General features: G+C 41.5%; 1 protein-coding gene across 2 annotated transcripts in view; it reads right to left on the bottom strand.

Annotated features, from left to right (window-relative positions):
- MACROH2A2 (macroH2A.2 histone) overlaps window positions 1-21,502 on the bottom strand; it is a 45,470-nt gene extending 23,968 nt beyond the window's left edge. Inside the window, exons 1-3 of one of the 2 annotated variants that reach the window (XM_039872013.1) lie at window positions 21,144-21,502; window positions 16,186-16,249; window positions 1,665-1,894 (exon numbers count right to left, since the gene is read on the bottom strand). In XM_039872013.1, coding sequence (XP_039727947.1) covers window positions 1,665-1,836 — 172 coding nt within the window. In that variant the 5' untranslated portion in view covers window positions 1,837-1,894; window positions 16,186-16,249; window positions 21,144-21,502. The remainder of the gene's footprint in view (window positions 1-1,664; window positions 1,895-16,185; window positions 16,250-21,143) is intronic. The other variant, XM_039872012.1, reaches the window with a different exon arrangement.
- Between the last annotated feature and the right edge of the window lie 789 nt (window positions 21,503-22,291).

Raw genomic sequence — 22,291 nt, 5'->3', positions numbered from 1 at the left:
GGAAGGAGGAAGGAAGGAAGGAAGGAAGGAAGGAAGGAAGGCAGGAAGGAAGGAAGGAAGCAAACCTAAAAGGTTGTTTTAAAGCTTCATTCATCTTTCTCAAAGTCCCTCCTCTCCATACTGGAGCCAGTAGATTTTTCCATCTGATTCCTGGGTTCTACCCCAGAACCAGCGAGTCAGACTACCCCGGAGGGATACAGCCAGGAGCCTGAATTTTAAACATGCATTCCCCAAGCTTTTAGACCTGCTGCTAAAAGACTGGCTACCATCTTGCTCCTCTGAGTGGTCCCTGAACCAGCATCATCAGCTTCACCTGGGAACTCATTAGAAATGCAGAGTGTCAGGCCCCATTCAAAGCTTGTCAATAAGACCCCTAGAGTGACCCCCACTTTGTAAAGCACTGCTCTATCACACTTGATTCAATCGCAATCAACTTTCAGGTCTTTCCAGACCTCTCCAACCTCCTAAACGATCCTCCTAAAAAAACTTTCAGTCCAGGAACAAGCTTTTCATTCCACAATAAGGGACAGGCTCAAAGTATCAAGGTCTTCCTGACAGAAGGTCGAGGGGTGGGGGAGAAGGTTTCCACGGGTGAATCAAGGCAGATCTTTCACCAGTAACGTTGCTTGGTGAGCAACAGGGACCAAGAGGCACAACAGGATGGAGCATTTAAAGAAGAGATTGCTCTTGAGGGAAAAGCAGGGAGGGAGTAGGGACCTGGGACAGAAACTGGGTCCAGCCCTGCCACACCTGGGGGTTTTCATACTATGTGGCTGCAGGGGACTCAGCTTCTGGGTAGACAGTTTGGGGAGGTTGCTTTTTTCCCAGTAGACTTCCCAAAGGATTTAACCCTGGTGCCTGGGGTTTTGTTAACCTTGGGCAAAGTCAGAGACACTGATGTTCATGGCTAAAACGACTCCTTTAATGAACTTATTTACATAAATTTTTACTTTTATATTTTTTATAGAAAAGCATCCTTGAAGTTGTGAAGTATGGTTTCTATTTAACTGACATAAAAGAACAAGAACAACAATAGAAAATAGAAAGTTACTCAAATATATAAAGTACACACAGAGCAAAAATCTCATCTCTTAGTAAAAAAATAATTTTAACAATCAATATGGGAAACTATTTCCTACATACCCACTACAGACAGAGAACCAATTCTGAAAAGGAGAGCAAAATTGGAACATTATTGGCTTCATGGAACCAACAGAAGATGCTTTTGATGCTCAGGTCAATTTTACTTATGGACAGAGTCCTGGTTTTATACACCAGGAGAATCGATGTTTAAAGAGGACTTTGATGTGAAGTGCAGACACCCTTTTACAAAAGAGTAAACCCCCATCCTTCCTGTAGTTTCTCTTCTTCTGGTACCTAGATTTTTACATACTGCATTTGCCTAAAGTAAGACACACCTTTTTCAGGGCTCGTCTGGAAAAGCCACTTTATTGTGGGTTCTCTTCCTCCTGTGTTGATCATCTGTCCTTATGCCCTCTCTCTCCCCAAAGCTTGCAGAAATTGATTTTAGCCAAGCAGGCAAGCTGAAATCCCGTTACCACCGACAGTAGCCTTGAGACAGCACCCCTCCCGGCCGGTGTGAGAGAAGCTGAGGGGAGGGTGGGATATGGGAGCGGGTTACCTGCTCTGTGTGTTCATATTACCTGCTAGGTACTCGATGACTGCTGCCATGTACACGGGAGCACCCACGCTGATCCGGTACTTGAATGTCCCTTTCTTCAGGTAACGCATCAGTCTCCCCACTGGGAAGATGACACCAGCCCTGGCTGAACGGGACAGCTTAGACATTTTCTTCTTCCCGCTCCGGCCCGACATCTTGCCTCAGTTTCCCTCTCAGCTTGCTTACACAGTGACCTCCCAACACTACACAATGCTGAAAAAGAAAGAAGGCAGGTTGAGAAACAATGGCTGGCAAACATTTTAGGAACAGTGGTGTGGCCCCAGAGCACCATGTGACACGCCTGATAGCCCCATGGAGGCAGCTGAGACCTGGTTGCCACCGCAGGGAACAGCAGGCAGGGAGCTGGGCATGGAGTCTTTGCAGGCCAGCCGGCAGGCCCACCCACAAATATGTCCTCACCCCATCAAGCCAGCCCAACCTCAACAGCAGAAACCAAATAAATTGTCACTAGAGGGAGAAGTCATGTTCTGTAGTCAGCTGAATAATGGCTTCCAAAATGTCCACTTCATTATCCCCAGAGCCATTTGTGAATGTGTTGCCTTATATGGCAAAGGGGACTCTGCAGATGTGATTAAGTTCAGGATCCTAAGATGGGGAGATTATCCAGGATTATCAGAGTGGGCCTAATGTAATTGCAAAGGTCCTTTTGAGAGGGAGGCAGGAGATGAGAGTGAGTAAGTGATATGACTGAAGGAAATGAATTCTCCCCTCAGAGCCTCCAGAAGGAACTAGTCCTGCTGACACTTTCATTTTAGCCCAGTGAAGCTGATTTTGGACTTCTGACCTCCAGACTGTAAGACAGAATAAATTGGGGGATAATTTGTTACAGCAGCAATAAGAAAACTAACACAATTCCTCTTTTCTCTGATTTGCTTCTGCCTATTTTAATACATAGTACTTAGTTATTATGGCCACGCCTATTACAATGTTAGCTTTCCCCAACAGCTCACAACTGATGAGCTCGTCTTACGTAGAAACACTTTTCTAAATTTCCAATAATGCAGCATTCTTAAAAACAGAAACATGCCAGGAGACAATTTTATTGAATACGCTAATGCAGAGTAACCAAACATATCCAATCAAAAGCTAGGATGTGACCCAAGCTTCTGCTCCTTTGAATAAGGAATTCAGGTTGATTTGGGGGAGAAACTTCAGAATCAACCCAAAGAGGTGACATCAGTACAATGCACTGAGACACATGTATATATCATTGTTGTTTCAGGAAGCTATTTTCTGTGTGAAGATAACATAATTATATACTTCTGAAAAAGTCTCTGTAAAGGCTCTGCAAGGCTTCTGAGAATTGTAATGGAGCTTAACCTGTTGGTTGAGGGAGTATTGTGACCAAAAAATGGAATAGAATTCAGAATAAATAAAAGCAAAGTGCAAAGGGCAAACAAGCAGGAGGACCAAATAAAGGAACCAGAAAAATTCTAGGAAATGTGTTAATGAATGAAGGCTCTCTGCCCCAAAGGCAACATGATTCTCAGTGGCCGTTTTGGAGATGGAAAATAAACTGAAATTGGTTCTCTCTGTTAAGGTAGCCATCTCAAATTTTGGCTAGGTCAACTTACCAACAGTCAAGATGGCAATGAAAAGGCCGAAGAAAGTGGCTAAAAATATGATGGAAGAAAGTGAGAAATGAATGCATGGCTAATATGAAAGATACAAAACTGGGATTTATTTAATCTGGAAGGGAAAACGAACAGAGTTCAATTTTCCAAGGTATCTGATTACTCTGTTATGACTGGGTTTAATATAAACCTATGGAATTAGCAACAAACCTCATTCTCAAAGCCCTCTATCTCCTTGGTGAAGGATGTGAGTTTGAATTATTTTATAACATCTTCACATAAATTAATTTTAAATGCTTACACATATTTACTATGCTTCCATTTTATGCATCGTTTTGCCACCAACAGATGTAGGTATTCATCAAAGTTAAGTACAAGTCAAGATGAGCAAATACCCTTAGAATATTACCTCTTTCGCAGTGAGGCATGGGGATAAAACAGTATCGCCATTTTTAGAACTTTGTATTTTCTGTGCTTCTGCTGTCTGAGGCTGCTAACTCTCATAAATCCACTTATAGAAGTCCTCTCTTGGAGGACGCACACAACTTCATATTAGGATTATGACCATCAATTTATAGTAAAGAAACTTAGGCTAATCATCAGTCAATGTCCTGAGTACCCGTTGTTGGTCATCACTGTCCCAGGAACAGGGGATACATAAAGCAATGTGAAATGGTCCTTATCCTCAGCGAGAGCTACATGGAACATGTTTGCGAGCTGGTTAGCGTTCAAAATAGAAATAAGTGGCTCCTGGTTTAGTAGAAAGAGTCCAGGACAGAGAACAGGAAGCCCTGGGTGTGGCCTCACTTCTACATAACTAGCTATGTGAGCTCTGGGTGTCACTGGTGTGGGGCTCATCTGTAAAACAGGAAAGTGACTAATTGATCTTAAAGGCCTTTCTGGTCTTAAACATTCCAATTTTTTCAACTTTCAAATGGTTCTGGAAAAGAAGTTTAGTCTCTTTAAGAAATGAGTTTAAAGTGTTAACAGCCTATGCAGGTTCATAAAGAGATACCTCTTAGTATTGGTGACTCCACTAAGCCAATTATGTGCTTTTTTCAGTTACTGGTAAGTGGAGGGAGGAGGGAGGATTAATAGATCTGGTTGCCAAGGAAACCACCTAAAAAGCCCATCACAGAGTGGACATGCCTAGTGGATATGATGCATGCTGGATGGTCACAATCTCTCTTACCAACAGAGAGAACCATGCACACAGCACAGAAGACATAGGACCCCTCGTTCCCCTCTCCCAATTTCCTCAAACGAAAATAGCCAGAGAATGAGTAGGTGTGCAGAATAAAGCTACCTAGCGACTTTCCCAAAGTCAGCCAAAAGGAGTCACAAATTTCCCTAAAAATTGGAAATTAGGACCAGCAGTAGAAGAAAAACTGGTGGCTTCAGGAGATCAATGCCTAAAACACTCATGAAGATAAAATAGTCAAGTAAGGAAAACCAGGGTTAGATCAAATAGAGAAACAAGCCAGCTAATTATAAAATGTAAGGATCGCCCCAAATAGCATTCCGTAACAACTTTCTTTGGCTTCCAGACTTTCCTCTAGGTTAGGGCCTTAGACAGAGCTGAAGATGGAGCTCCATTTGAAGTCTAAGTGTGACAGTGACTATTACTACTGTATGTGCTTTAACAGGGCTGGAGAGCTCTTTGTATCTGGGGAGCTCATCTTTTCAAACCCTGTGCTGCGTTTAAGCATCTAGGTACCTAACTCCTGGCCTCAAGGGCTAGGACGCCCCTGTATATTGTAAGAACCAGACCTAGGGAAGCAGGGAGAAGGCTGATGGCCCTCGCATATCCCACCTACTGTAACTCACAGATGGCAGGAAGAGCTGTGCCTCCTCACCTCCTGGAACCATGTGAGAGAAAACCCTGCTTTCTAAAGGCCGCCCTTGCCCCCGAGCCTGTGCCAGACTCTGCCTGCAGTTGTAAGAATTATAACTCCTGGCTTCCCTCTTTTCCATGCCACCCTTTCCCCTGACTCTATCCATTCTTGAGAAGTCAAGAGATAAAAACGTGAAGTTTTTATCTACTTCCTGTGAATCTGAATCTGTGTAGGGCTACTCATATAAAGAGAAAAGAACTACTGCAATGTGAAATATGTTTCCATCAGACTAACATTTAAATGTTTACATTTATTTACCTTCTGCTATAAAACAAATTTTGCTCTAATTAAGTAAAGCTTAAGGATTCTAGTACATTATGTCTGTTCACACGTTTGAAGAAATAATATGGGCTTCCAGTGGTTATGGGCACTATGTGGAGGTCACATGGCCATCCTCATGTGGCCCTATCCTCCAGGAGTCTCTAGGGTCCTTAAGAGGAATTGGGAACCGGATCAGACACAACCTAGATCTGCAACATACCTGTCCTTTCATATCTGAAGGACCAAAAATAACCAAGGTATATGCTATAGGTATAAAGGTATAAAGACCAAGGTATAAAGTCTTGTAATTACTTGCAAAGTGAATGGGAGTTTTAATCATGTTAATGGTAAGGGACAGGAAAATAAAACTCAAAACTCAGGGGAGGGGGAAGGAGGCATTGCCTGCTCATTCCCTTTTACCTCCAGGAGCACAGCAGTTGGAAAAACAAAACTGGCTTTGTGTGTGCTGAGGAAGAGGGCATATTTGAACCCCACTGTTTTAGGACTTATTTCTATGGTCAGGTTTTAAGCCCATAAAGTTTGATTTTACAGATATCACAAGGGTAAATATTAAATTGCAGCATTGACTCAGACATAGACAATAAATTCACACCAGCCTATTCAAATAACTGCGGATTCATTCATTTTATGATACTCTTTTAAAAAAACATTAGCTTTAGAAATCAGTATGCATCTTGCAATCTTTGACATCATAGATTCAATGAAAGACAGTATTAATGGAGCACTTATTATTGAACAAGAAACTACATTAGATAGTGTGGGAAATATATGGCCATTGTCCTCAATAAAGTTTCATGACAAACCATAATAAAATTTCAAATAGAAGTTAGAGACATGGTTCCCAGACTGTGATTCAAGGCACCCTGGGATACATCAGTGAATGTTTAAGCTTTCGAAAAAATACGATACTCAAACTCTGCTGGACCCCACAACTACCATCTCATTCCACATAGTGGTTCTACTAGTGGTTCATAGTAGTTTGCACTATCTTAATTTTGATGATTCCATATCTTTGCAAAGCAGAGGTTTTGGCTGTTGCTTTGATTAAAAGCAAGTGCTGGGTGAAAATCAATGTGGAACAGAAAATGAGTGCCAATGTCTAATCTGATCCTAAGGTTTGAGAAATTGTACAGTGCCCAACAGGTACACACATCCTATTTGTAATTCATCATGGTTATTTAAGAATGGGATAAATTTTTTTTTCTAAGTCCTGTGCTAATTATTTTTCGAACATCTGTTAAATTGTTAGGACATAAGCATTTATTAAGTTGTGTGGACTTAACTACTTATTAATGTAGTGGACAGCCATTTCTTCTGGCTGAGGGGCTCCGAGAAAAAATGACTGAGACACTTAAGTTCTCTGTGACTTGAGAAAGTTTGGGAACTTCTCTGCTATGGCCCACTGTAGAGCCCACCAACAAGCTAAAATGTGTAATTATGACTTGCTCAAGGTCACCCTGAAGCAAGGAAAACAAGGAAGTTAAAGGAGTTATTTAAAATTTTGAGTTTATCTTTAAATCTGATATTTGCATATAGTAAAATGAAGCAGAAAGGTAAAGAAACGCATAAAATGAAAAGCACCAGACTCCAGTTCCACTCTTTGTACCCCAATCTCACTTCCAGAGGTCATTCCACATAATAACTTTTAATGTGAGTTCTGCTGGTTACTTCTAAAATTCTGTTTATACCTCTACGTCCCGATTTTCACTTTTAGACAGTCTCTATCTATGCCTATCTAAGAAGGATGAGAACTTAATCACTCTTTTCCTCCTCTCTTTTCTAATTGTTAACAGTATATTTTCATTTTTATTTCCTTCATTGATTACCTTGAAAATGTTAAACAATACACTTCAATCTCTATTTCTGACTCCACCAACTTTAGGTATCATCTCTGGAGTCACTGTTACGTAAGACGAGGATTTTCATGCCCTAATCTCTCTCTGGTCCTCTCCTCCCTACTTTACCTCTGGATTTCTACCTCTGTCTTCTATACTTTCCATTGTCCCAAATCATAACATTTATACTTTGTTCTGTAATTACAATGAGATCTTCATTTTGTCTCTAGGTTTATTCTGGAAATTAAATGCCCATAAGCAGCATTTATATGATTAAGACTTTGTAAATACTGTTCCCTTCAGAATTGAAAGGGGTGCTAGCATCACGTTTCCTTCTGTGGTCCAACACTAGGACCCTTGTGTCTTAGTATCAAGAAGTGGATTCGATTTTATTCTTTGTTCTGAAAATGTGTTGTTCAAAATCATCTACATTTTACTTGGCTTCATGTCCCTCTTGTATACCTGGCCCCCTCCAAGTTACTAATTACAGCTGATTCACATTATGTGCAGTACAGTAGTTACCCCCCCATCTGCGGTTTCTCTTTCTGTGGTTCCAGTTACCCATGGACAACCTGGATCCAAAAATATTAAATAAAAAATTCCAGAAATAAACAATTCATAGGTTTTAAATTGTGTGCCGATCTAAGTAGCGTGATATCTCGTACCATTTCTCGCTTTCCTGCTCAAAACAGGTATCATCCCTTTGTCCAGTGTCTCCACACTGAATATGGTCCCCGCATCACTAGTCATGCAGGAGCTGCCATCTTGCTTATCAGATCGTCTGCCGCAGTATCACAGTGCTTGTGATTAAGTAACTATAATTTTAGTTGATAATGGCTCCAAAGTGCAAAAGTAGAGATGCTGGCAATTCACATATGCCAAAGAGAAGCCATAAACTGCTTCTTTCAAGTGAAAAGGTGAAAGTTCTTGACTTAGGGAAAGAAAAAAAAAATGTATGCTAAGCTTGCTAAGATCTATGGTAGAATGAATCTTCTATTAGTGAAATTGTGAAGGAAAAAATAAATTTATGCCAGTTTTGCTGTCACATCTCAAACTGCAAAAGTTACAGCCACAGTGTGTAAGTGCTTAGTGAAGACGGAAAAGGCATTAAATTTGAGGGTGGAAGACGTGATCAGAAAACATGTTATGACTGACAGCAACATGTTGCACCAGAAAGCACTGAGCCTATATGAAGAAAAGGTATATATACAGGAAAAAACACAGTACAGCAGGTCCTCAGATAATCATTTTATTATAATGTTGATGAGAAAAAGAATCAATTCCTGTCTGGGACCACCATTCGTGTAGCGTTTGCATGTTCTCCCCCATCTGTGTGGGTTTTCTCTGGGGCTTCAGTTCCCTCCCACACCTCAAAGATGTGCACGCAGGGTGAGCTAGTGTGTCTAAGTTGTCCCAGTCTGAGTGAGCTGTGGATGTGATGTGCCTTTGTGATGGAAAGGCATCCTGTCCAGGGTGGGTGCCTGCCTTGTGACCCTGAGCTGCCAGGAGAGAGGCTCCCAGGTACCCCGCAACTTTGAACTAGAATAAGCGGGTTGGAAAATCATTATCTTACCTGTTATATGAATTTTTCTTAAATGTATGTATAGCTCACATTTATTTCAATGTTTAATATTAGAAGTGTTTTGGGTCTTTACTTAGAAGTTTGGTGATATATTTGTGAACAGAATGATGCCTTAGGAAGTTAACTCTAATTTGTATCAATTAGCCTGTGGCGATATTGGTTTCATTATACATCATTTCACTTAAAGTCACAGTTTCCAAGAATCTATCAAAGATATTAAGTGATGACTTACTGTATATATAGGATTTGGTTCTATCCATGGTCTTAGGCATCCACTGGGGATGTTGGAATATACCTCCTGTGGATAAGTGTGTGTGGGGGTCTTATTAAGTAGCCGGAATACAGGATTAGTGAATAGTCAACTACTTGCTCCTAGGGAAAACAGGATTAGGTTGCTATGAGCCTCTAGTCAACTTTTTTCGTCAATAAATCAATACATACCATTGTTTTATGTATGTTTAAAGACATCTTATTTAATATGTATTATTGATTCATTTACATTGCACTCATGGCAAATAGCGCTACAACTTATACCCGAACAAGCCTTATCTAACACATGTATTTTCTCCATAAGGCACATCACAGCCTTTTTGTGCTTAGGAACACTAGACGGCACTTCAGGACTATGCTTGGGGTGGGGGTGGGGGTGCATTTTAAAGTGAAGTCACCAAGAGAAAGCACAAAAATGTGAAAAATGTGGCACTAAGTAGACCATGAAAAAGACTGGTTTATTGGGTGAGAGATGAAACAAGAAGGCAGAGTGTGGCCTTGTTTGACTTTAGCTGGAAAGGTGTGCAATGAATGGCTCAAATTTTTTGCTGCTCTGTGCATCATTTTTTAGGCGAGGCAACCTTTGGTTGACCTCACAGATTGCAAGGACCTTGTCAGTTTACAATCCCTTATTTTTTTATGCCTACAGCACCTTGTCTTCCTAGGTGGTCTTCCATCCAAGTACTAACCAGGCCTGACCCTGCTTAGCTTCCGAGATCAGACAGGGTCAGACAGGGTGGCATGGCTGTAGACTCTGTGCATATCCTTGAATGACAGCAAAAGCACCATAAGTAATGTATTGACTTGGGGGTTACAAATAAATTTTAGCAAGTAGGAAAATTTATAAATACGGAATCCACAAATAATGAGAATCAACTGTATTTTTCCTTGTTCTTGTTTACAAAAGAGAAATGTGTCTTTATTATATCCTAAATATCACTCAGCTTCTCAATCATGTAGTTCTTTGTAGGGGCCACTTCCTTCCCAGAGACATTTATCCTGAAGCCCTCCGAGCTCCAATGTGGAATGGTTGTTTTACCCTGTGGTCATCCTGGGACTGTGTTCTCGGTTCATCCCCGATCCCATGGCTTCCTCTTTCTTGGCTTTCTTGCTTGTTTTACTGGTGATACACCTCATGTAACTCTATAGAGAAGTGAACTTTGTTTTCTTACAGAAATAGAACTGTCTTCATTGAATGATCTTTGGATGATCATTTGGTGGGGTATATAATTTTTAGCATCAAAATCATTTTGCTTCAACATGTTGAAGCCACTGAGCTATTGTTTTTAGCATCAAGTTTTACAGATAAGTTTAGTGCTCTATATCCCAAGCTTTCAGATTTTCTCTTTATGTTCTAAAATGTCACAAGGATGTGTCTCTAGGTGTGGGTCCTCTCCTATTGCATTCGTCCTGCTCAGCACTTGGCCATAAACTTGTTCAATCACAAGATGTGTCTTTCATAATTCTGGGAATTTTCTGCTTTATATCTGTTTTTCCTCATCTCTATTTCTCCCACTTTTCTCTACTTGTCTCTTACTGGGATGCCTGTAAACCAAGTATTTGATCTTCTGGATTGCTCCTCCAAGTCTCATACCTTTCCTTCTTTTTTTTCAGTACTTTTAATATGTAATTTTGGTAATCATATTATTAATTTCCAAGAGCTCTTTCTTGTCCTTTGTTCCTTTTTCGTAGCATCCTGTTCTTTTATGAATGCACTGTATATTCAAATCTCTCTGAAACTAGTTAGGATGTGTTTACGTTATCTTCTGTTCTCTAAATTATCTTACCCAACCAGTTGTCCTATGTATATGTTTTCATCTTTCTCTTCCATGTTGGCTTTCCTTAAATGTCTGGTGATCTTTGGTTATACACTGATATTTAAGAATGAAAGACAAAGTTGACCATTATATGCAAATAGAGAAGCTTTCCTCAACTATTGTTTGGTAGGCATAGTTCCTGTTTGAGAGCTCTGCGTGCTTGTGCAGGGCATGCCAATTAGCAGGCATCACTGTAGAGTGTGCCATTGGCAACTGAGAACCTCTGAATGCCAGAATGAAGGAGCTTTACTTTTTGGAGCTATATTCATCCTAGAAGTTCTACACCTAATATGTAGTTGTTCAATTTCGTTAGAAAGGACACCTGGATTGTTAGTTTGAGGAATAAATGCCAGATTGCCAGAAACTCTACTAGGAATAGAGGAGGGAGAGAGGAGGACTCATCTAGCTGTTCTGGAGACAGACCGTCACTGACTCCCCACTTCCCACTCCAGCGCAGCTAGCTCCCTTGTGCTTTAATTCTTAGCTGTGGCTTTCCCTGTGATGTTGTCCACAGTTTCATGCACTTTCAGTCTTCCAGAAATTTGCTGAAATCTCCTATCTGCTGATGACCAATACCAGCCCCTGCCCCTTTGTTATTAAGTGTTTATTTTCTTTGCATTTCTTTACCATTATTTTTGGGGGGCTCCAGAGCTAGAAAACACGTGTTCAGTCCCTCATTTTGAACTGGAAACTCAAAGTGTCATTTTAATTTAACATCTTAACAAATGTCATTTGGGAATTAGCCTAGAAATGTGTATGCTGACAAAGAGAAAAATCTCAACTGTTTTATAATTGAATAATAATGTCATATTGAAAAATTTAGATCACTTTCATCACCAGGTGAGTCATTGGCAACTAATTGGGCTTGAGATAATTGAGGAATATAAAATTTTGTATCAAGAGATTGTATAAGACTCATTAATATAATAGAATCAAATTCAGCGTGTATTTGTATGATTATAGCACATACGGAGTTCCTATAAACAATATTTAAAATTATACTGTAATTCTGGGAGGAGAGAAAAGAAAGAAAAAATCTTAATCCTGATTGAATGAACTACTGTTGGTGGGAGCAGCAAACTTTACTTAATACACTGACTGCTTTCACAAAGATAAAATAGTCTGGTTTCCTGAGACCAATATTTTCTTTTAATTTAAATCAGTTCTTTCCCAAGCATAAAGAGCTGATGAAGAATAAACCATCTTTTTCGGCATCACGCAACTTCCTGAAATTTTTATTGTATGTAAACCGATGAGGAGCTTAACAAACTCTAGACAATCAGCAAGGTGGTCCATGAGAAGCTGCCCGCAATCCTGATTTAAATAACTATTTTTTTTTTTCTGTTGTCAAGCTTCTGCAAAGTGGCTTTTAAAAAAGAGAGAGTAGTCAGTCGAGACTGAGAGCAATCATTATAGGCCAGCCTATCACAGGTGAGGTTTGGCTGGCCTGATGATCCGCCTTGACAAAGGATTTGGAATTACAAAACAGCTTATTTTAAAGTTCTCTTTGAGACTTATGGACACAGACAGTGGGTTACTGGTTACCAGAGAGAAAGGGGGAGAGGGAAGATATAGGGGTTAAAGGGGTCAAATATTTGGTGACGGAAGGAAATCTAACTTTGGGTGGTGAACACAAAATGCAATATATATATGACATACTGTCGTACACTTGAAACTTATTTAATGTTATTCATCTATGTCACCCCAATCATTTTTAATTAAAAAATAAAGTTCTCTTTGAGATTATTCTCTGTAGAAGTATACAAATCAAAATGCTTTCATATGTATACTATTTTACATCTAAAAATAAGAGGTCTTATAGCTTTTTAATGACGGAATAAATTTAAAAAGAACTTTGAAGTGTACATGAACATGAAATTCAGTGTCATCCCCTAATGGATTCGTTTACCATTTTAAAATTGTCAAAATGTATTCAACTTATTCATTTTTAGTCCCCATGCTATTTCCCTAATCTGTAGTATCATGCTTCAGAATATTTTATATTGTAAATATTTATGAAAAAACAAAGTAGACACTGCAATGAAGCATCTTTACTCTGTCAGATGGAAATTATCCTTTGAGAGAATAAAATGGAATTAAATAAAATTAGGTAGGACATAAGGGAATTCAATATAAATACATTAACTATGTATAGAAATACATTTTTAAAGGGTATGAAAAAATCTCTTAGGCTTACAACTAGTAGAATTCTAATATATTTTGGTGTGTTACCCTAAGTACTGTATTAAAATAATAATAGTTTGTTAGTATTATTTTGTAGCTGTAAAAACCATTTTCAGTAATACTAGCTAAATCACTTGCTCTATTACACTTCCATTTATGAACTCCAAGGGCAAATCATTATTGTACAAGTAATACTTTCCAAACCATTTTCTTTCAAGGCCACCTTTAAGTGAATGAGAATAGTCAATAATTTTATCATCATATCTGTTAAAGCACATTAACTATTTATAATGTAAAGAGCTCTATCAAATGCAATTTCATCAAAATGACACGTGGATCAAATTAACCAAATTAACCATCCATGAACGTTAGAACCAAGCATTAACCCGATTTATTTAAATTATACCATTGGATTACAAATCATTCCCTTTTTAAAAAGTATTTCAAGTCATGTCCTGAAATGATCTAGCGGGAAGCTCAACTGCCAGTGCATTCTTTATAATTCAGAGGCAGAGAATGTGTGCCCATCTTGGGCATTCTAAAAGGGAGCAGAACTTAAGATGGGAGCAGATATGGAGTAGATTAGGCTATCTGCTGCTACTGGAGTATACAATGACTTTTAACGCGCTTTATCTTTGTTGAACCTGAACTACTTTTTTAAAAGAGAAAAGTACAAGCTGTTGACATACATCGTGTTTCCTTTTTATTAGCCTTATAGAATTTTCTATTTTAAATATATTTGGCCATCTGTGGGTACTAGTTGGATGAGAAATGAACGTAGATGAATGAATAAAAATAACTAGTTCTCCTCGAATCAGAATTACAGCAATGCATCCCAGGAGAAAATGAACCAGTTTACCTTCTTGAAGCTATTTATTTATGGAAAACAAAATAAAAACAAAACTCCTCACTGGGGCCAGCCTGGTCTCTTGTCTTTTTGCTTTTTGGGAACTGACAAATAGGATTAGTGGGCAAGCTATTCTGTTTCCTCAAAATCTGAGTTTCAAGTTAGTAGTGAGGTTTATTGCTATAAACAGTGGTCCGTCTTGCTTTTCTGAGCAGGGCACTGGCTCTGTCTGAGCCAAGAGGAGCTTTTCAGGTGGAAGTGAGGGGATCCGGGAGCTCCCTTTGGGTGTGGGAGTGAGCGTACCAATACTAGAGAGCAGGTGGGCTGTAGCCCCAGAGATGTCCATGACTGCTGGGAAACTGGGGACCAGTTGTGGACTCTCAAAGCTAGCGTATTCTGTGCTCTAAGCAGAGACAGCTGCCCCAGGACCACTCTTTCTCCATCCCTCCCCCTGCCTGCTCCTCCCTACCCTGTTTTCTTTACTGTCAGTCCTCAGGCAGTGCGAAGCTGTGGCTTTAGTTGCGGTGTTCCATGCGGGTGACAGGCAGTATCGCTCCCTGGTCATCTCTGTGGGTCTCCTACAGCCCCTGGGCCCTGGCACATTGTATTAGCTGCACCAAGTAAGGGCAACCACCAGCCGTACGGTGTCATTACATCTGTGGGTGGAACCAGCTAGACCTCTAGAAGGGATCATAGTGGTAGAATGGAAGGTGCAGTGGACCAGAGGGTGTGTGAGCTGTGGCCTTTAGGCAAATCAGCTGGTTGTTCAGAACCTCTCTTTTGCTCAAACAAAACCTTTCAGGAGCTGTAATATATAAAACAGATGGAAGGAAGGGGAACTGTGTTGGTTGGAGAGGGGAGGTGCCTGGGAATCTCAATGGCTTGATACCCTCCTTTCCTGCCTTGGGTCTCTGAGAAACTCTGGACTCTGGGGAGCTCCACCTGAGAACCAGTGTACCAGTTGACCTCTGAGGACCCCTGCAACATGAAAGATGTTGCTATTCTACAAAGATGCTCAAAATGTCACTCCTTCTGACCCCTCCTCCCATCTGTTATATTCATAGAGATGGAACAACTGGGTAGAATTAAGTCACATCCAGGGTAGAATCAAGTCACATCTTTCCTTTGAAGTCACTATTTCATCACCTATAATAACCACAGAAAAGAAAAACTGGGCCTGGAAACTCTGCTTTATTTGTTTATGGGACTGCCTCTTTACCCCAAGACAATAATCTAATTGTTCTCTACAGAACAGCTGAGGTGAAAATCCAGTTTAGTAGCAAGAGTGCAACACTTGAGTTCATTGAATTTCTGGAAGACTAATCAATTTTGAAGTTTAGCACCGTGGTGGGGAACCCAGTTAATTATCATCTGATCTAAAAGTTTATGTTGTGTGTTGTATAAGCTCTTGGAATTCTTTTTTTTTGTAGTCTATACCACTATTTAATTTTGATGGCGTTATTGAACAACGAAGGCAGCACAACAACCAAGTCATGTAATTCTGTGTCTATACTATTAGCCGTGCCAGGCCAGTAAACATAGAGCCTGGGTTTTCTAGGGTAAGTTTGATTTTATTTTGTTACATTTTGTCCTGTAGTCATGGGAACACCTCAGATTTAGGCATCTAAACTATATCATCAGGACTGCCTCTCATCCAGAAACAACCCTCAAATCTTTAGTCAGACTATGTACTCCAATTCTGGGCCAAACAATATGGTTGCTGTAGCTAATTCTTCTGATATCACAGAATCAGCTCGAGTCCATGTCCCCGTACCGAGGCTGATGGTCCCACACATATTTGCACACACATTTCTGTCAAAGCATAAGAATTCTGACTTGAATTACTCCATTCCAAGTCCAAATTGGCAATGCCAGTCAAATAAATCGGGCAAAGTATGATGAATGGTGAGATGGATAAAAGAACATTAAAGGCTTCAGAGAAACCACCAAATTTATCTCATTTAAGACACTGTGACAAGATGGTTTAAAGTATGTGGCTCAGTCTGATGCTTTTATCTTTTATCTGACATAGTCAGGTAAAACAGCGATGCAAATAAGGAGTTTTAAAATAAAAGTTGGCATATACTAATATTAAAATAATCTGAGAGTCAGTGGAATGCTGGCAGCTCCTTGTTCTTATCACACGGACTTAAGGATATAGGGCTGAGAAGTGAAGTTGTTTGGGCTGGAATCCTACCTTCACCATCCATCAGTTGTGTGGTAGGTGACCTTGAGCATGTTCTTAACCTCTCTTTTCTTTTCTGTAAAATGTGTATGAAAGTATCTTATTTAATGCACTTAATAAGAATTAAATAGGTTAATACATATAAAGTACTTAGAACAGTACCTGGCAGGTAGTAGGCATTTAATAAACATTGGCTATTATTTCCATTGACATTTCCACAAAAGTTTTAGAGAGTTATTTTCATGGAATGCAGGCTAACATTGTCCCTCCACTTTAAAAACACTACAGTTGACCTTTGAGCAATGCTGGGGTTAGGGGCTCCAACCTCCTGTGCAGTTGAAAATCTGCATATAACTTTTTCTCCCCCAAATTTAACTACTAATAGATTGCTGTTGATCAGACGCCTTACCTATAACATAAAGTCGATTAACACTTGTTTTATGACATATATATGTGTATATATGTATATATATGTGTATATATATATATATATAATATGCTATATTCTTACAATTAAGTAAGTTAGAGAAAAAATTATTAAGAAAATCATAAGGAAGTGTGACTGGAGCATTTTCTCAGTCTGTTGAGATCTTGTTTCCAGGTGTGTTCCCTGTTTGGCTCAAATAAACTCAAAAAAAATTCTCTACATGTTTGCACATTCTTACGTTGACAGAAAATACATTTACAGTATTTATTTTAAAAATTCCACATATAAGTAGACCTGTGCAACTTAAACCCATGTTGTTCAAGGGTCAGCTGTACTGGAAAACTATAGTGCTTCATGTTCTGTGTATGATAACACGAGGTTTAAAATTCAGCAACATCTTTCTACTTCCCTTACTGATTTTAGGAACTGGTGTAACAGGGTGATAATAAAATTTTAACCTTGGGAAAACTCCGAGAGCCATATAACATACTGAGAACCACCCTGAGAGGGAATACTTTGTTTTTCCCAAGGCTGGGCACTTTTGGGGTCCTCCTCATCTAATCCTATATTTCCCAAGTTCCATCTGCCTGAGAATTTATAATCATCACAATGTTAGAATCATAGGATTTCACAAAATCATAATCTAAGATTGAGAGGGACTTGAGTGATCAATCATTTAGTTTCCCCTAATTTCAGCCACAATAAAAGGTGTGGCATGGGAGGGGCAGTGGTCATTAAACAACTTGTCAATGGCCACACAGTCTGGGTGAGACCAGATCTAGAGCCAGCACCCTTACACCCACTTCTCGAACCCCAGTCTGGGACTGTTTTCCTACACTCTGTTGCAGGTTTCATCCCCCATGGCACCTAGCATAGTGTTACATACACAATCTACATTCAGTAAATATTCCTTAAGCGAGTGAATGAATAAATGAAACTAGCCTTAAATATTTCTTTCAAAAGCAGTTTGGGGTTCTTTTTGTGATATATTTTAGGAAATGAATTATCTTCTCAACACTTCTCTCTCCCTCCAATCTAATTCCCAACATACATCCCAGTGTGCATCCAGGAGAAAAAAAAAGTCCCTATCCTTTTAAAAACATCACCTTCCAATACCGTTGTTAGACTTCTCATCCTCTACTGGTTCATTTTTTTTTTCTTCTAAATCTAATTTAAGACATTTATAGAATCATAGTGATGAAAGAAATGGTGAATTGTTCATTTAGTTCACTCCTCAATCTGAACTTTGGCAGGGCAGGCCAAGACTCAGCCTTGCAAGGGAATTTACATAATTCTGTTGAAAGAGGAGGAACTAGCTGGAGCTCTGTGCCTGCATCAGGTTTCCTTCTACCTGTCTAGTCTCCTTTCCCCTAGCACAATCCCTCCCTTTCAGCCTAGAATTCTATTCTCCTTTTAAAAATTGTTGTGACATTTTGAGTTTTATTACACATTATCAATCATTTTTAAATTGTTAATTGTATTTAATTACCAAGCAATATATTCAAAATTTCAAATATTATAACCATGGTTATAAATGGGTATAAATAATATGACAACTCAAGAGTTCCTCCAATTCTTGTCTCTTTTAGTGGATTTCTTGTTCCACACCCTCCTTGCCCATTTATGTAAGTTTTGTTAGTTACAAATTTAATTTAATTTTATTTTCACATAAATGGTACCATACAGTATGTATGCTTCTGCAATTTGCTTTTTTCATTAATACTATGTCTTGGTGACCTTTCTGTCTCAGTATAGATAGACTTATTTCATTCTTTTTAATTGCTGCCTTATTTTCCAGAAGATACCTATACCAGAGTTTACTTAGCCTTTCTCTGTTGATGGCCATGAGGTGTTTTCAAGTTCAGAGCTACCAAAACTCTGTAATGTCAGGGAATTACATAATCTGTGCACAATGTGTCTGTTTCTCTAGGACACATACCAAGAAATGAATTGCTGGGTCACAGAAGGTGCACATTATTAATTCGAATAGTGTCAGACTGCCCTCCAAATTGGCTCTATCAATTTACACACCTGTCGGCAGTATGTGCAAATACCTATTTTCCCACCGGCTTTCCAATATCAATCACTTTTTACCTTGTTTTAACCTGCATATATATGGTTTATCTCCTAGGCTCGGGGTTGAAAGCTCTCTGAGAGCACGTTCATGGCAACCTCATATTTGCACATATCCCCTCATTCAGAGATATTTAATAATTGGGGTTCAATAAGGGTTTGTTGAATGATCTCTAACCATAAGTTCTTTGCTAATTAATCTCTGCAAAACACACTTCAAACGCATTTACCAAGATTGTATCTAACTTTGAGGTTATTTCTTAAGAATGAAAAACATTCTTAAGAAAGTTGGTTGAATTTTTGCACATCACTCCCCCTGACCAAGTTACAGATATCTTTCATTTAAAGTTGCCTAAGACAGGATTCCCTCCTGCTTTGCTGGCAGGAGGCGGTGAAAACAGACCTGGTTGTCTCAGACAATAGCTAGCAGGGTGTACCACCCACTGGGAAAGAGCAGACTAAAGGCGCCTCAGAATCCCTGGGAACTAGATAGCAGATAGAATGGTGAGGGAGTAAGGTCAGGATCTTTGGAACATTCTGGATCCATGGAGGTAAATTCTTTTGTAGAGTTTTGAAATAGAGGAAACCATTAATAATGTCTGAAACATGGCAATAAATGGAACCAGGTGAGGAGGAACTGTGACAGGGTAGGGAAAACTCGAGTGGCGAACTGGGCGTATTTTTAAAAGAAATTTAGATACAGGAAAGAGGTTTTAAAGGTGTGAATTACACAATTCAAGAGAAACTTTTCCCCGAGGCGGTGCCTTTATTTATTGACATGATAATTTTAGCATTCCAAATCTTGGCACTCTGAACATTTACTTGAAAATAAGTTTTCCAAAGGGGTAAGAGATAACTTCCAGTTAAGAATGAACGCATTGAGAATTATGTGTAGCTTAGTGTGTTTCACAAAGGAACTGGTCCTAGATAAGAAACAACATAAACGAAGGCACATTTCCGCTCTTAAGAATGTTTCTATTTCTTTAACGGATTGAACTGTTTCAGTAGCAACTGTGCAGCCCTGCGAGGGTACAATTTTATTTCGACACAAACACAAATGAGAAAAGAGAGGAAACCATTTGCTATGGTGGATTGACTGCCTTTAGGGGGATGGGCTCCTGAGGTCTGGGACTCTTAGACCTGGGCCCTGTTTTGAATTCCCCTGGGTTGGCCGAGGCTGGACTGATATCTCGGTTCACCAGCGCTGCTGAAATACAGAAAGTGCCTTTTACCATAGGGTCGTGGTTCTCACTGCACCACCTCAAACACATATGGTCCCGTGCTTTGGTTTCTCAACCCATTTCTTCTCTCCCCTCTTATTAGCAGTAACCGGGCCTAAGTCAAACCTGCGGCGGCCCATTTCAGAGACTGGAAACCCCTAGAGGAGGCGCATTTGGCCCTTCGTGGGCTCAATTCCCTCTTGGCCATTGTTGTGTGGAACAAAGAGGGCAGGATCGGAGGGCGCCCCCACGAGGAAAGGTGGGGAAAGACACGCACGGGCGCGATTTAGGCTGTAACTAGGGTGCTCCTCGAGAGCGGGCTGAGAGCCCCGGGAGGCAGGGCCGGTCCCCGCCCGCCGCGCCCCACACACGATTAGCACCACGACTGGCGCCCGGCGCAGCCTTAACTTGCGTCGCAACCACTTTACTTTCATTCCTCCTTTCCTTATTATTATTTTTTCCCGCGCAAAGCGGGAACCCGGGACTGCCCCAAGCGAGCCGTGCAGGGGCCGCCATTTCCCGGGGAAAGCGCGGCGCGCGTCGGCACCGGGCGCCCCGGAAAGAGAAGCGGAGGGGAGTGCCCGGCCCGAGCCTCCTCCGCGCCGGCCCGGGGCTCACGGCTGCTTGCGGCGCCCGGGTCCACGCGTCCTCGCCCCCGCCGCCCCGCGTCCCCAGCTTGACCTTCCCCGGCGCGGCCCGCCCCCGGGCCCGGTCCCTTCCCTCCGCCCCCCTTCCATTGTCAGCCCGGGGCAGCCAGCGCCCAGCCTGGGGACCCTCAGAGGCCCCCGAGCGGCCCTGCCGGGCTCCCTCGTCCCCTGCGCAGCCCACTGCCCCCAGACCGGTCCCCCCGGCGACCGGGCGCTTCCCTCTTCCCTGTTCTGCGCCGCAAACTCCGCATCCCCAGAAGCCTTCCACTCCCTACAGGTCCAGCCTTGTCTGGGGCCCGCCACTGGACCCCGCATCCCTCCTCCTCCCTCCCTCTCCGCCCAAGATGCCCCCAGCTCCTCGCCGGCCGCAGGAATTTTACCGCTTCTTTAGCAGTCCCTCCCTTTATTTCCCGAGGAAGCAAGTTGGGTAGCTTGATTGTTTCTTTTTCTTTTTCTTTTTTTTTTTGCGGGAGGGTCGATTTTCCGGGGTGCGCCCGGGACAGCGGCGGGGAAGGCCCCTGGCCCCTGCACTGCCCCCGGTGGGTTTTGTTTCCAGACCCTCAAGCCCCCCGAACAATAATGCAGTCGCCATGGCGGGCTCACCTGGTGCTGCGCCGCCTGCTCCCGGCGCCCGGTGCCCTCTGCGCGCCGCTCCCCGGGCGCAGGTTCGGCCCGCACGGCGCCGGTGCCGGGCAGGACTCTTTGCCTTTCTTTAGGTTCTATCTGTGCGTGTCAATGGCGGCAAGCGGCAGTTCTCCGGGCCGCGGATAGTAGCGGGGGGAGGAGGAGGAGGGAGAAGGGATTGCTCCTTCTCCACATAACCACCTCTAGGAGGAGTCGCTCAGCCTCATCCACCGCCAGCCCAGGCTCCGCGACGGGTCCGGGGCTTTCGGTAGGGCTTGATGAGCTATTGTCCTTCAGGAGCATTAATGATGAAACCGTGCGGCCACCGCGTCGCTGGCGGATCTGCGGGATGAGCTGAGGGCCACTTGCTAAGATGAGGCTTACCCCAGAGCTGGAGACAGAGGCGCTATGGTCGCGATCCAGAATCTCCTGTTAGCAGGATCCACCTTTGGTGGAAGAAGGCGTGGGCGCTCATCGGGCAGTTCTGGAGAAAGCCTTAGAAGGTGAAAGAGAAAAATGTCACCTAAAATGTTTTCGTGTCCTTAAATAATAATAAATACATTAACATGTGTGTCCACCACTGGGACGATACCATAGGGTGGCCACAGCCACAAACTGAGAATTTATGTCCATGCCTGTGGGTTTTTTATAAATTAAGACCAATTTAGAATCCAGCGTTGCGTGATATTTGGAGTAGCAAATGTATGTTTTGGTGGGTTAGATCGTGTGCATGGACATGATTTTTAATTTGGTTGCTTTACAGTATGTTAATTTATAATATCTCAGCATGTATTAAGATTAGTACGAGGCTACTGTCTTAAGGACTAATTTTTATTAGTTTCGAGAAAATAAATTTTTACCATGTTGTGGTGGACAATATTAGGTGTGAATAATGGGATTAGTAGTTGCTCTGTTCCTACTGAAAGCCAGCGCTGCCCTTTGTAACGCGAGATGTTGGCCAGGGCTCCATGGCTGGCTGGGGGGTGAGTCAAAGGAATTTGTTTAATTTCAGTGGGAAATGCTAACTTGCTATGGGCTAGCTATGCTTCCCCCGCTTTCTCCCGGATGAGTCAAAGGATTGTGAGAGGCAATATTGTGATCTTTTCGCAAAAGAGAAGCTCACAAAT

The sequence above is a fragment of the Pteropus medius genome, unplaced genomic scaffold (assembly GCF_902729225.1).
Source record: "Pteropus medius unplaced genomic scaffold, Ma_sr-lr_union100, whole genome shotgun sequence".
NCBI lineage: Eukaryota > Metazoa > Chordata > Mammalia > Chiroptera > Pteropodidae > Pteropus > Pteropus medius.
The sequence above is the reverse complement of the archived record's forward strand: the minus strand, read 5'-3'. Positions and strand labels throughout refer to the sequence as shown.